The 13,940-nt window shown below is 36.0% G+C and overlaps 1 protein-coding gene across 5 annotated transcripts in view; it reads right to left on the reverse strand.

Annotated features, from left to right (window-relative positions):
- Positions 1–13,940, reverse strand: part of RNGTT (RNA guanylyltransferase and 5'-phosphatase) — a 361,923-nt gene that overhangs the window by 185,828 nt on the left and 162,155 nt on the right. For 4 of the 5 annotated variants that reach the window (XR_010157739.1, XM_518633.7, XM_063812542.1 and 1 more), the window contains exon 12: positions 8,237–8,305. The exons of the other annotated variant lie outside the window; for it this stretch is intronic. Coding sequence is in view for 3 of the 4 variants with exons in the window: in XM_518633.7 (XP_518633.3) it covers positions 8,237–8,305 (69 nt within the window). In the remaining variant the exon portion in view is untranslated. The remainder of the gene's footprint in view (positions 1–8,236; positions 8,306–13,940) is intronic. 5 annotated transcript variants of the gene reach the window in all.

A 13,940-nucleotide genomic window follows, 5' to 3' on the forward strand; every position in this document is an offset into this window, starting at 1 on the left:
ATAGTACAGTGCTATGCCATCAATTAAACTGTTACCAAAATAGGTAGTTGTAAAACATGTTTTCTGAAATAAGTTATAAATGTAAACTAATCTAGAATCTGTTATAAATAAAATAAATCTGTTCTAATAAAAATAAATTAATACTTTTGGAAGAAGCTGACCATGTCCACTGATGAACAAAATGTGACCCTTTCAGAGACATTCCATATATTTTATAATCTTAACAACTTAGGAGATAAAAGATATAAAAGTGAAAAGTCTATTGAAATGATGGTAGGAAGGCCAGGTGTGGTGGCTCATGCCTGTAATCCCAGCACTTTGGGAGGCCGAGGTGGGCAAATCACTTGAGGCCAGGAGTTCAAGACTAGCCTGGCCAACAAGGTAAAATGCCATTTCTACTAAAGAATCACTTGAACCTGGGAACCATGGGTTGCAGTGAGCCGAGTCTGCGCCACTGCATTCCAGCCTGGGCGACAGAGAAAGACTCTGTCTCCCCCACCAAAAAAAGAAATGATGGCAGGAGAAAAAAATCAATAGAATACAGTCATGTAATAGTCATACTATCAAACTTCATAAGAAGTCTAGTTTATTTTAATTGTCTAACTTGCCATTTAAAACATAAATTATTTTTAGGAAACTAAAAAGAGTTTCTTCTTTTATTAAAAATTCATTACTTAGTAGATTTTCACCAGGTTATTGGCAGAAAGAAAGAATTTTCAAGTACTGATTTATATCATTTGCACTGATCATCATATGACCATAAGAGAATTTCAAAGCTAAGCTCTTACAGCCTCTACATTTTACAGATGAAAAACTGGAGAATCAAAAAGATATTCAGTGGTGTCTGTTTGTTTGTTTGTTTGTTTAACCAGAGACCACTCCTAACCCACTGGGAAGTTTCTGAAGAGAATATGCAGAGGACAAAACTCATGTTATTGTTTTAGGGAAGAATGGTGTTTGGATTCTGGACTTGGCAAAGAAAAGTGAGAATTTAAAGAAAGCCACTGGTAAGTTTTTTGAAAGGAAAAAAGATAACAGCATAAATTAGATTACACATATTCCTATGCAGCAAGGAAAATAAAATAGTTATAAATTTAAAAGGTATTTACCTACATTGATAACATAAAAAACTAGTCAAATCTGAAAGACTGGAGAAAACACAAAGATGCATTTTCATTCCTTTAACAAACAGTTTCTAAGACATACTGGGCTAAACGCTATCCTAGACAATGGAGGTTTAAAAAGAAATAAGGAAGGAAAGGACTAATAACCTCAGATTATTTTGCGAGGCAAAAATATAACCACAGCCCATAGATTTTTGTGAGGCAAAAATATAACCAAAAGAGAGCTTGTGAGGGGTAGCTAGAAACAGCAAGGCATCTTTAAAGAGAACCATTTTTGCTTTGAGAATAATCATTTAAGCAATCAGTTTTAGTTCTGAAGCAATTTGGCAATTAGTAACAATTTTTCAAGAGAAAAGATAGAAAAAGATATTGCTTTCAGCTTCATGAAAGCAAATCAATCTCCCACAAATCCTATGGAATGGAGAGCAATGAAGACACAGAGTGTGCACAGGAATCTAAGATCTCATCTCTCTTAGACTGGTGGCCTCAGAATGAGATCAGCTGCTACCAGAGAACTGAAAAATCTCCATATCAGAGAAGTAGAAGGTACAGGCTGATGATCAGGACCTAGACTGTCATGGAAGGAAAGATCTAATTCTAGACAAAGGTGTGTCACTTCTGACCAAGCTGCTATAAAAGTGATGATAGAGGAATAGTTATTTAATGCAAATATGTATGTGTCAATTTTGTTTAAAGAGGTTTAAGATTAAATATTCATGACTAAGGTGATACGAAAGAAACCTAGCAACTACCTTTTCAACTCTTTATACCCTAAAATACTACCATCAGACTAACAGGTGTGGCTTAAAAACACCTCTCTTCAACACTATCAACATAGAGGGCTGAAGGCAGTAAATGCACAAAAAATGGTTTCCATCTACAAACTCAGTAGCATTTCACCGTTACAGAAACTGAAGTCCGGAATCAAGACCCCTTGAATAGAACACGTTTAATAACTCGAAGCACATAACACAGGAACAGAAAACCAAACACCACATGTTCTCACTCATAAGTGGGAGCTGAACAATGAGAATATGGACACAGGGAGGGAACATCACACACTGGGGCATGTGGGGGAGGGGGTTGGGGGCTAGGGAAGGGATAGCATTAGGAGAAATACTGAATGTAGATGACGGGTTGATGGGTGCAGGAAACCACCATGGCACGTGTATACCTATGTAACAAACCTGCATGTTCTGCACATGAATCCCAGAGCTTAAAAGTATAATTTTTTAAAAAACAACAACAAAAAAGCAAACAAACAAACAAAAAACAAGAAATAAACAACTCAAAGCACAATTTTAAAAGGGAAGAACATAAAAATAAAAAAAGGGACCCTCGCAATACTGCAATGCACTATGATTTGGAAGGGGAAGGAGTGTAGGAGCCTGCCTATTGCATTTGAATAAAGAAATATAACCTTATTTTGTTCTGCAAGCTGGAGAAGAAAAATCTATCATTACACAGAGAATTACAATTCAACTGAAGATCACAAATGAATCATGTACAAATGCCATGAGCACATACAAGAAATGGGAAACAATAAATCAATATATCTATACCTGCACTGTCTACTACACACATGGCCACTGAGCACTTGAACAGTGGCAAGTCCAAGACATGCTGTAAGTGTAAAATTCCCACTGAATTTCAAATACTTAGTACAAAAATAATAATTGTTTTTATACTGAGTAAATGTTGAAATGATAATACTTTTGATACAGTCGTTTAAGTAAAATATATTATTAAAATTAATTTTACCACTTTTTTTCTTAATGTGGCAACTAGAAACATTTAAAGTATATATGTGGATCATATTTGTGTTACATGTTATATTTCTATCAGTCAGTACTGGTCTCCCCCATATAAGGGTTTCTTCCATAGTATAATTTTACTAGGTCAAAAAACAGGGGTAGACTGGAAAGATAATACAGATACAAAGAGCAGTTAAGAAGCTACTGAAATAGGCTGAGTATAAAACAATTTGAGCCAAATCTGACATGGTCTTTTTTAAATAAGGAATAAATAGCAAGGACAACCCAAAAAGACAAAGTGATGAGCCACTTAACAGACTTCAGTGATTGTTTGAAGATTGGTTGTCCCTAGTAGAAATGTATAATATGAATGAAGAAATAGAGTACTAGAAGCAAAACAAAAGGCATGGGTTAAAGGTTGATTTAACCAAAACAGCTATAGCCATAAAAAATACACTTTTCTCTATGAAGAGAAGGAAAGGGGGATAGAACTACCTTAGAAGACAAGTATAAAGACAGCCATCCAAAAGGTGGAAGAGGCTGAGAAAGCCAGTGTCTTAGGAAGCTTATTACAAATAGAGAATTTGAGTACAATTACTCTCTCCTTTTTAGTTCTATTGTCTAATATTGCTATCAGTTACAACTTACGAGATAAAGTTTTTAAAAATACAAAATTGAATATGTAAACTAAGAGTAGATCTAAAACTTCTGGAAATTTCTGACATTTAGACAGGTAGTCCTGAGCTACGGTTTATTGCACCTTTTCCCTAATTCTCTAGTATATATAAGAAGATGATTTAACATTGCAAACACATTAATTTTCTCCAAATTAATCTAAATTCAAAGGCACTCCAATTAAACTCCTAATAAAAATTGCTGGGTAACATGACACACAGGTTCTGAAATTTACGTGTTAAACAAAATGTCTGCAAATATTTAAGAACGTCCTGGCAAACAGGGAGGCTTGATTTATTACGAGATAATCAAGATTATACCAAGTTGCACAGAACTACACAAACACAATAAAAAATCTGGGGCTAAGTCAGAGCCATAAAATTGTAGAACAGATTAGAGACCACTGAGAATAACATGTTCAGTTTACAGCTGAAACAAAAGCTCCATAAGTATAAGGACCAGTTTGTACAGCATTAGGTTTTCAAGATCACTCAAATCAAAAATGCAGAAAAGATAAAGTCAAAAAAGTAGGGAAATCTATCAGAGAAGAAAGGTAAAAGGGATTTCCTGGATGAAATAGTGAAAAGAAACTCTAAGAAGAAAAGGCTATGCAGCAGGACTAAAGAATGGAAGGCTTCAGAAAGAATGCCTTCAAATGAAAAATGGACCTTATATATTTGACTGCATTGAAAAAAATTAAACAGTTCTTTTGGAGAGTTTAAAGAAAGAAATATTAATAATTATAATAACCAAAAATATCCTAATGCTAGGTGACAAGACTTTTCTAAAAAAAGAAAATACAATTGTATACTATTTGACCCAGATAGGAACAATATTTATGTCACCATAAAAATATGAAAATTGAATATTAATTTGACCAAATATGTGATGTAATTACAATAGGATGACAGAAGAAGAAAGGGGTGTGGAGGGGGTTAGTGGAATTAGAGGGCTCAATCCTATTCTTCCACAGTACAAAGTAAGCAGATTATGTATAAAATACAAAACCAAAAAAGAACAGCATAGACTGTGTAGAACTGTAGAAGCAAAAGCCAAAAAAAAAAAAAAAAAAAAAGAGGAAAATAATTGCCTCCTAGGAGTAGTACTTAGAGTGCAGAAAAAGGTAAGAGACTGTTTGGTAAGAGACTGTTCTATTTTTCAGTACAAATCACTCATTTAATTGGTTTTTTTTAAATCATGGATAGGCATTACCATGGATTATGTGCAACTTACATAATTTTTTCAACAATAAAAAATATTACCTTCATTATTCTCAATATAAAAAATGAGAAAAATTGGCCGGGTACAGTGGCTCATACCTGTAATCCCAGCACTTTGCGAGGCTGAGGCAGGTGGATTGCTTGAGCTCAGGAGCTTTAGACCAGCCTCGGCAACAAGGCAAAACCCCGTATCTACGAAAAATACAAAAATTAGCAAGGCGTGGTGGTGCGCGCCTATAGTCCCAGCTACTTGGGGACCTGAAGTGCGAGGATTGCTTGAACCCAGGAGGTCGAGGCTGCAGTAAGCTATGTTTGTGCCACTGCACACCAGCCTGGGCAACAAAGTGAGACCCTGTCTCAAAAAAAAAAAAAAAGAGAGAGAAATGAACTGTAAGAAATAAGGTGGCAGAAATCCTCAAGAAGCAATTATACCTAGATCCAAAAGTATGCTTAAAAAATTATATATATCATGATCAAGTAGCATTTATCCCAGGAATGCAAGGATGGGTCAACATGAGAAAAATCAGTGTAATTTACTACATAAATGGTGTAAAAATGAAAATGACATGATAACCTTAGTAGATACCGAAGAGGCATTACTGCCTTAAAATTAATGCTTTAAAAGGTGTTAAAGCCCAAAACCTGTTTATGATTTTAAAAAGAATTATTGGAAGAACAGAATCAGAAATTTCTTAACACAATAAAGGATATCTAACAGAAATCTACCACAAACATACTTAATGGAGAAAATTTAGTTACATTCCCTTTGAGGTTGAGAAGAAGGTATAAATGTCTTCTCCCTTATCTAACTAGAACTAATACTTAAGTCAATACTAGAGGTCCTGGTCAATGTGTAAAATTAGACAATGGTGAGAACTAACAGAATTCAACAGGATTGTTGAATCAATAAAATAAATCAATAATGTGGCAGTGTACTAGAAGTAGCAATAAAAAAAGACACAATTTACCACAAAAGCAGAAAATGACAAATATTTAGAAGTTACCAAAACAATAATAAAAAACTTAAACTCAATTACAGAACAGAAAAAGACCTGAAAAAAAAAAGCCATAGCATTCATTGAGAAAGTGATTTAACATTGCAAACACATCAATTTTCCCCACGTTAATCTAAATTCAAAGATGTTCCAATTAAACTCCTAACAAAAATTTCTGGGTAGCATGACAAATTGATTCTGAAACTTTCATGTTAAACCAATTGTCAACAAATATTTAAGGTAATGCTGGCGAACAGGGAGACTTGACTTAATACCAGATACCAATTACAAAGTCATTGTAATAAAAAGTGTGGTTACAGCCCGGCGCGGTGGCTCACACCTGTAATCCCAGCACTTTCGGAGGCCAAGGCAGGCGGATCACCTGAGATCAGGAGTTCAACACCAGCCTGGCTAACGTGGTGAAACTCCATTTCTACTAAAAATACAAAAAATTAGCCGGGCATGGTGGTGCGCACCTGCAATCCCAGCTACTCAGGAGGCTGAGGCAGGAGAATTCCTTGAGCCCAGAAGGCAGAGGTTGCAGTGAGCCAACATTGCGCCATTGCACTTCAGCTTGGGCAACAAGAGCAAAACTCCATCTCAAAAAAAAAAAAAAAAAAAAAGTATGGTTACTAGAAAGGGAACAGAATGACAAATCAACTGCCTATACTAGACATCCAAGAAAGAGACTCACTTATTTGTCAGGCCATTTTTCCTACATATGCCATATATGTACAGATCTGAACCATGAGTTTCACACACTGAAATTTTCTGAATTTATTGTTATATTTAGACTTTGCTTCTTTCAGTCTAGGGAGACTGGAATATATTAGAACTAAAAGATTCAACTTTAATTTTCCTAAAATAGTATTTTCTTCCATTTCCGTCCCTAACCTTTAGTGCTCCTCCATCTCCTCCTCCCTCTCCTCCTCCCTTAACCACAGAAGATAAGATTTTTCTGTTCTTTGTTTGGCAAGGGGGGCTAGAAGACAGACAGATGCCAATCACATATCACATTGTCTCTAAATTTGCATTTTAGCAGAGATTTATTATACACGTAAAGATATAATGCTTTACATGCATAGGTTGAATATGCCTTCTCTGAAATGCTTAGGACCAGAAGTGGTTTGGATTCTGATTTTTTTCAGATTGGGGAATATCTGCATTATATATACTTAACATTTGAGCATCCCTAATACAAAAATCCAAAATGCTCCAACGAGCATTTCCTTTGAGCATCATGCTGGTGCTCAAAACATTATAAATTTTATAGCATATCAGTCTTTGAATTAGAGATACTCAACCTGTACAGTATTTAATACACTGTGTTCAAATTATTAGTTCCCTTTCTTTTACCCCAGGCACCCAGTCTGATGTCTCCATATATAAATTCTCAACTAGCTTATACTCTATTACTAAAAGAAGAGTTGGTGAAGAAAAAAAGCAGCATATGATGAGGTGGTTGCACATGAAATAAACTCTTTCCTATAGAGCAAGTAGCTCTCATACTTGAACATGCATTAGAATCACTTGGAGAACTTGTCAAAATACAAACTGCTGAACTCCATCCCCAGAGTTTCTACTCAATAGGTGTGGGGCTGAGCTGCACCTGTGAAACTTCCTGGGTGGTGCTAATCCTCCTCTACAGGCCACATTTTGAAAAACACTGCCCTACAGAACATGGGTTATCAAGTAGGGCCAATTATGTTCTCTGAGGAAACTGGGCAATGTCAGACTATATTTTTGGCTGTTACAAATGGGAATAGGGAGCATGCTCCTGGCATCTATACTCCTGGCATCTAGTGAGTAGAGACCACAGATGCTGCTAAACATCCTACCATGCACAAGACAGCTCCCACAGCAAAGAATTATCTGGCCCAACACATCAGTGGTTGAGAATGAGAAAACCTGCTATAGAGTAAAATACAACTTACTTCAAATATATGATTCGACCATTAAGTTGGTAAAAGTTCTTCAGTGCATTTCAAAAATTAAACATGGAAAAAATATTCAAAAGTTTTATTTTTTGTCAAGTAGTGACAAAATATGAATTTTACTCTACAGTAAACTACAGCAAAATGAAGTTTTAGAGAGATTAATACATAAAAGTATACCAAGTTACAAAAGGAAATAAACATTTATGTAATGCTATTGGTAGAAAATTATTTTTTAATAACTAATTATATTAAAAGACTGGTTTCTTTGAAATGTAACGACCAAAAATGCTTATTTCTTAAGTTGAGTGAAAAACAGACAGGTGCTCATTTTAGTATTACATGTATTTAGATATAAATAAAATCTTTCATAATGAGCAATTTGTTTTAAGGAAAAGTGGCAATCACAGCAGTAATCAATCCCAAGTAAATAAGTTTGAGGCATATATGTGTATGTGTATGTATATGTATAATCTGTGTACACACACACACAAACACACAAACGAACACACACACACAGACAAATGAACTTACTCCAGTAGGCTGAAAAATAAGTCCATCCATTTCATGGCTCACTTCTTTGGCAAAATTTCCTTCAAGTAGCTATAAAATAAATACACATGTATTCTTTAAAAATATAATAATCACTTTAAAAGTATTTAAACTTCTTGCTAAGCTTTATAAAAACTTCTTAATATATAAGTTATAAGAACTGAAATACAAAATAAGAGAAAGGGATAGGTCTAAAGGAATCTAAGTTAATACATCGTAAGATTTGAATACACACACACACACACACACACACACACACACACACAAATTTCCATTCCTTGGCAGGCTAGATATTCTAAACAATAGTCCTAACTACAACAACCAAAATAATGAATAAAGCACTGAAAACATATTTTTTAATGTATTCCTAAACCAGCACAAAAGGAAGAAAGACATAGAAGCAAAAACAAAGTGAAAGTAGAAACTCTGGAAAGTAATAGATAAAAGGAATAAAAAATAAACACACACAAAAACAGGAGAAGCAAAGAAATACTTGGGGACAAGAATTTGTAACTACAAACTAGCTCAAACATGAAGATTATAGTCCAAAGCTACAAACAAACTTGCTTGGGGGCAAGAATTTGTAACCACAAACCAGCTCAAACATGGAGATTATAATCCATAAATACATTGTGTTTTCCAAGAACCCTTAGAGAATGTTTTTAATCTTACTTTGGGGTTTTTTTGTGTCTTTTTTATATTTTTCCAAGCAGAGAATTTCATTGCAAAGAATACACCGTGAAAAATACAACTAACAGTTTTTTCAATGCCATATCAACAGAGTTATAGACCCTATACCCTCTAATTAATTCTGACTGATTACGTAGTTTTAGTGTATCTCTTTCACAGATTTTTATTATTTTGAAGAACTCAACATGTATATCACTGATGGAGGCCTGAAACATGAATTTCTGCATTTTGGGGAAGAGAACAAAACATACTTTCACAGAGCCAGGTGCATTAGTTCATTTTCATACTTGCTAATAAAGACATACCCGAGACTGGGTAATTTATAAAGAAAAAGCAGTTTAATGGACTTGCTGTTCCACATGGCTGGGGTGGCCTCACAGTCATGGCAGAAGGTGAAGGAGGAGCAAAGGCATGGTCTTACATGGCAGCAGGCAAGAGAATGAGTGTCAAGCAAAGGGGGAAGCCCCTTATAAAAGCATCAGATCTCATGAGAACTCACTATCATGAGAACAGTATGGGGGGAAATAGCCCCCACGAATCAATTACTTCCCACCAGGTCCCTCCCACAACACCAGGTTATCTAGACTCTGGCCAATTAACAGAAAATTCAGGATAGTTCTAGGATTCAAATATGTCTTCTAAATTTTTGGATATGCTGTGTGTTATACAACCCTTTTATCACAATCACACACTCTTGAAAGCACTATGCTTAAAGAGTTATCAAGATTTGCTTTCCAAAAGCAACAACCAAAACTTCAAGTACGTATTTCACTTGCAACAAAAATCTGTGATTCTCTTCCCAAACTGTGACTTCATCTTCTCTGCCATTTCATCCTTCAAAATCTATAATTTCTCTAAACTGAGGGCAGTTCAAATTTGAGTTTAAAAATCTATATTTCCTTAAAATTTTAATGTTCCTTTCTGACACTGAGACAGAAATTAGATCAGTAATTGCCAGAGGCTTGGGGGGTAGTCTTTAATGAGTTTCAGTTTTGAAAGATGAAAAAGTTGGCTGGGCATGGTGGCTCACACCTGTAATCCCAGCAATTTGGGAGGCTGAGGCGGGCAGATCACGAGGTCAGGAGTTCAAGACCAGCCTGTCCAATATGGTGAAACACCATCTCTACTAAAAAATACAAAAATTAACTGGTGTGGTGGTGCGCGCCTGTAGTCCCAGTTACTACTCACAAGGCCGAGGCAGGAGAATCACCTGAACCCAGGAGGTGGAGGTTGCAGTGAGCCAAGATTGTGCCACTGCACTCCAGCCCGGGCAACAGAGTGAGACTCCATCTCAAAAAAAAAAAAAAAAAAAAAAACTAAATTCATAGCATTTCTGCTGAGCAATGATGCAATAAAAACCAAATACCACAATAATCTCTTTTAAAAAAAAAAAAAAAAAGGTTAAAAAAATGTAACCTTTAATCTTTCATTTGCTCTACTTGTATTGTAGGTACATCATTTACGGCAAGTTAACATGGTAGTTTCCACTCTTCAACCAAACTTCTCAAATTCGTGTAATGGACCATGCCTGTATATAAAGTAACAATAAAAAATAGCCAGTTAGCAAGACTCTACATAACATGATTCTACCTGCTGCAGAAATGAAAGCAATTTCATTTTTTATTCTACTCTTTTTATAAATCAGAGTATTTAAAGGACTGAAAATTCATGGGTCAAAATAAGAGTTCCTCTGCATTACTCTAGACAATATTTTTTTCTTTACTTGACACATAATATTTATGCTATCACCTATCATGTATCAAAGACCTACAATGGAGTGTTGTGCTTGGTACTTAACATATCATTCAAAATACATAACTCCTCATGAGATGTGTATTCTCAAGTTTTGAATTATTACTCAATTTGCCAGAAAAGGAAACCGAGGTCATCAGACATAAGCAACTAGCTTTAATTCAGACAGTAAAGTAAAATCACTCAGAACAGATTACATCAGACTTTAACTAAAAATAAAGAGATAACTAAATAAAGTCTTATGACTCTCTGAAACAAATGCCCCAAAGATTTCTGCAAGTTCCTAAATATATAGGTCCTCCAATAGCCACTTAAATTTTATAGACTTGGCCAGACACAGTGGCTCACACCTGTAATTCTGGCACTTTGGGGGGCTGAGGCAGGGGACTGCTTGAGGCCAGGAGTTCAAGACCAACCTGGCCAACACAACAAGACCCCATTTGTATATTTAACAAAAATTTTATAGACTTTAAATGCATTATAGAATATACTATATGAATAAAGTGAATATGAAGGGAGATAAAATTCTTGAAGGAAAAAAGGTTTTCTAAGAATAGAGATGAAATCTAAAGATGTTATTAATATTGTATACTTTATATTAACTGATTTATATATTCATATGAGATCATATATGTAATGTGTTTATTAAATTAGAAATATTAGCTTTTGTCTATTTACAATTCTTAAAAAAAAAAAGTATCCAACCTTGTTACGGCCATCTTCCATATATCAGTATCTTCATCATTAGAGCCAACTTTTAAGTCATTTAGCCAGTTTCCATTATTTTTCCTGCTGCTGTCTCTGATTTACAGCATTCTTCAAATCATACATGAGACTATAACTGCAGATGTTATCCCAAGCTACAAGTACTGATTGACTAATGTTAAGAAAATGCTTTTTCCCCTCATTCATTCCATAGATCTATGTTCATAATCTTAGAAGTGCTTTGCTCTTTGAAGATACCTTTAAAAGGTTGGTTTAAGAAAAAGTTCCTCATTCATTTATGATGTGAAAAATAGTAAGAGAATGCTGCTTCTACACTGATGATAATAAAGAAGCAGATAATCTATCAAATAATAACTTTTGTTATGGCCATCAGAAAGCTGACATCTGCAGGCAACCAAATAAACTGAATCCCAGCCCCTCCAAAGGAGGATGAAGTATATGAACTCATGTCTTCTTTGGTAGAGAAAAGGAAGAGGAAGTGGCAGCCATAAGTGAGTACAAAGAAAACAACAACTGACCAATTCTTAAAAACTAAGTCCGGGCGAGTGGAACAGTTTAGAATCCCTGGAAGCCCAAAACACAAGAGATACAAACTTTTTCTCAGGCTTCTATCAGGCTTCACAAGAAAGACCACAGGCAGGGCAGGAAACATGAGAATGCCCCCACCTTGGTTGGGCACACACGTTAAAACCCTCCTGCTTTCCAAACCCTTCTTGATATGATGCAAAAGTTACCTGGGAATAAATTCGTATGCAGCTATACAAGAAGCTGGAGACAGACTTGGACCAATGATATTATATTGATAAAAAGCAGAAAGACTTGGTCCTGACAAAATATCCCTATGCAAGGCAAAACTTCACTGGCAAGAGGGAGAGGGAAGACCCACTGAGGAAAACCCCATGCCTGCGATTCAGGTGCTCAGGTTCTGCTTAATACTAAGGCTGGAGAAGAAAAACTAAGAAAACTCCACAGTCTTCACAAGTCTGGCACTGAGCGGCAAGAAACAGTTGTTTACATATGGGGAAAAGTACTAGAAGTATGAAAATAGAACACTCTGTGGTACAGGGGAGCAGAGCCTACTGAAAGCTAAACGTGAAACAGAAACACCAGGAGAAAACCCTTTTATACTCTAGGCATTACAATAAATACAAGTAACAGCAGCCAACTGCTGAGAAAATATAAATTCTTTGGAGCACTGAAGATGTAATTATATAGCAACACATAGAACAGGCTGATTCAACCACTACCCCTCCCCACCCACAAATGAAGCCTATTAACAAACTAAAAGAAGTATGCCTGTTACCAAGCATAAAGATACTTACCTCAGTCTCTTTTGTTCATATAGGAAAGAAAAATCCACGAAAGACGTCTAATTTAAAAATTCTGTCTCACACACACACATACACAAAGGAAAAATAAATGGCCTATATTCAAAGATAAGGCAGTCAACAGAAGCAGACAAAGACAGGGTCTATATTTTGGAATTATCAAAGACTTTAAAAATAACATTTACAAAAAACAACAGATGCTGGCAACGTTGTCGAGAAAAAGGAACATGCTTTTTTTTTTTTTTTTTTTTTTTTGAGATGGAGTCTCACTCTGTCGCCCAGGCTGGAGTGCAGTAGCACAATCTCGGCTCACTGCAACCTCTGCTTCCCGGGTTCAAGAGATTCTCCTGCCTCGGCCTCCTGAGTAGCTAGATTACAGGCGCGCACCACCACACCTGGCTAATTTTTGTCTTTTTAGTAGAGAGGGGGTTTCACCATGTTAGCCAGGATGGTCTCAATCTCCTGACCTCGTGATCCGCCTGCCTCGGCCTCCTAAAGTGCTGGGATTACAGATGTGGGCCACCGCACCCGGCCTGAAAAAGGAACACTGTTACACTGTGAGTGGGAGTGTAAATTAGTTCAACCATTGTGGAAGACAGTGTGGTGATTCCTCAGAGACCTAAAGGCAGAAGTATCATTTGACCCAGCAATCCCATTACTGGGTATATACCCAAAGGAATATAAATCATTCTATTATAAAGATATATGCATGTGTAAATTCATTGCAGCACTATTTATAATAGCAAAGTAATGGAATCAACCTAAATGCCCATCAATGATAGACTGAATAAAGAAAATATGATACATATACACAACGGAATAGTATGCAGCCACAAAAAGGAACAAGATCGTATCCTTCAGGGACATGGATGGAGCTGGAAGCCATTATCCTCGGCAAACTAACGTAGGAACGAAAAAACAAAACACTGAATGTCCTCACTTATAAGTGGGAGTTGATTGATGAGAACACATGGACACATGGGGGTGAACAACACACACCAGGCACCTGTGGGGGGCATGGGGAGAGGGAGAGCATTAGGAAGAATAGCTAATGGATGCTGAATTAATACCTGGGTGATGGCATGATCTGTGCAGGAAACCACCATGGCATGCGTTTACTTATGTAACAAACCTGCACACCCTGCACATGTACCCTGAACGTAAAAGTTGATAAAACAAATAAATAAATA

The sequence above is a fragment of the Pan troglodytes genome, chromosome 5 (assembly GCF_028858775.2).
Source record: "Pan troglodytes isolate AG18354 chromosome 5, NHGRI_mPanTro3-v2.0_pri, whole genome shotgun sequence".
Taxonomy (NCBI): Eukaryota; Metazoa; Chordata; class Mammalia; order Primates; family Hominidae; genus Pan; species Pan troglodytes.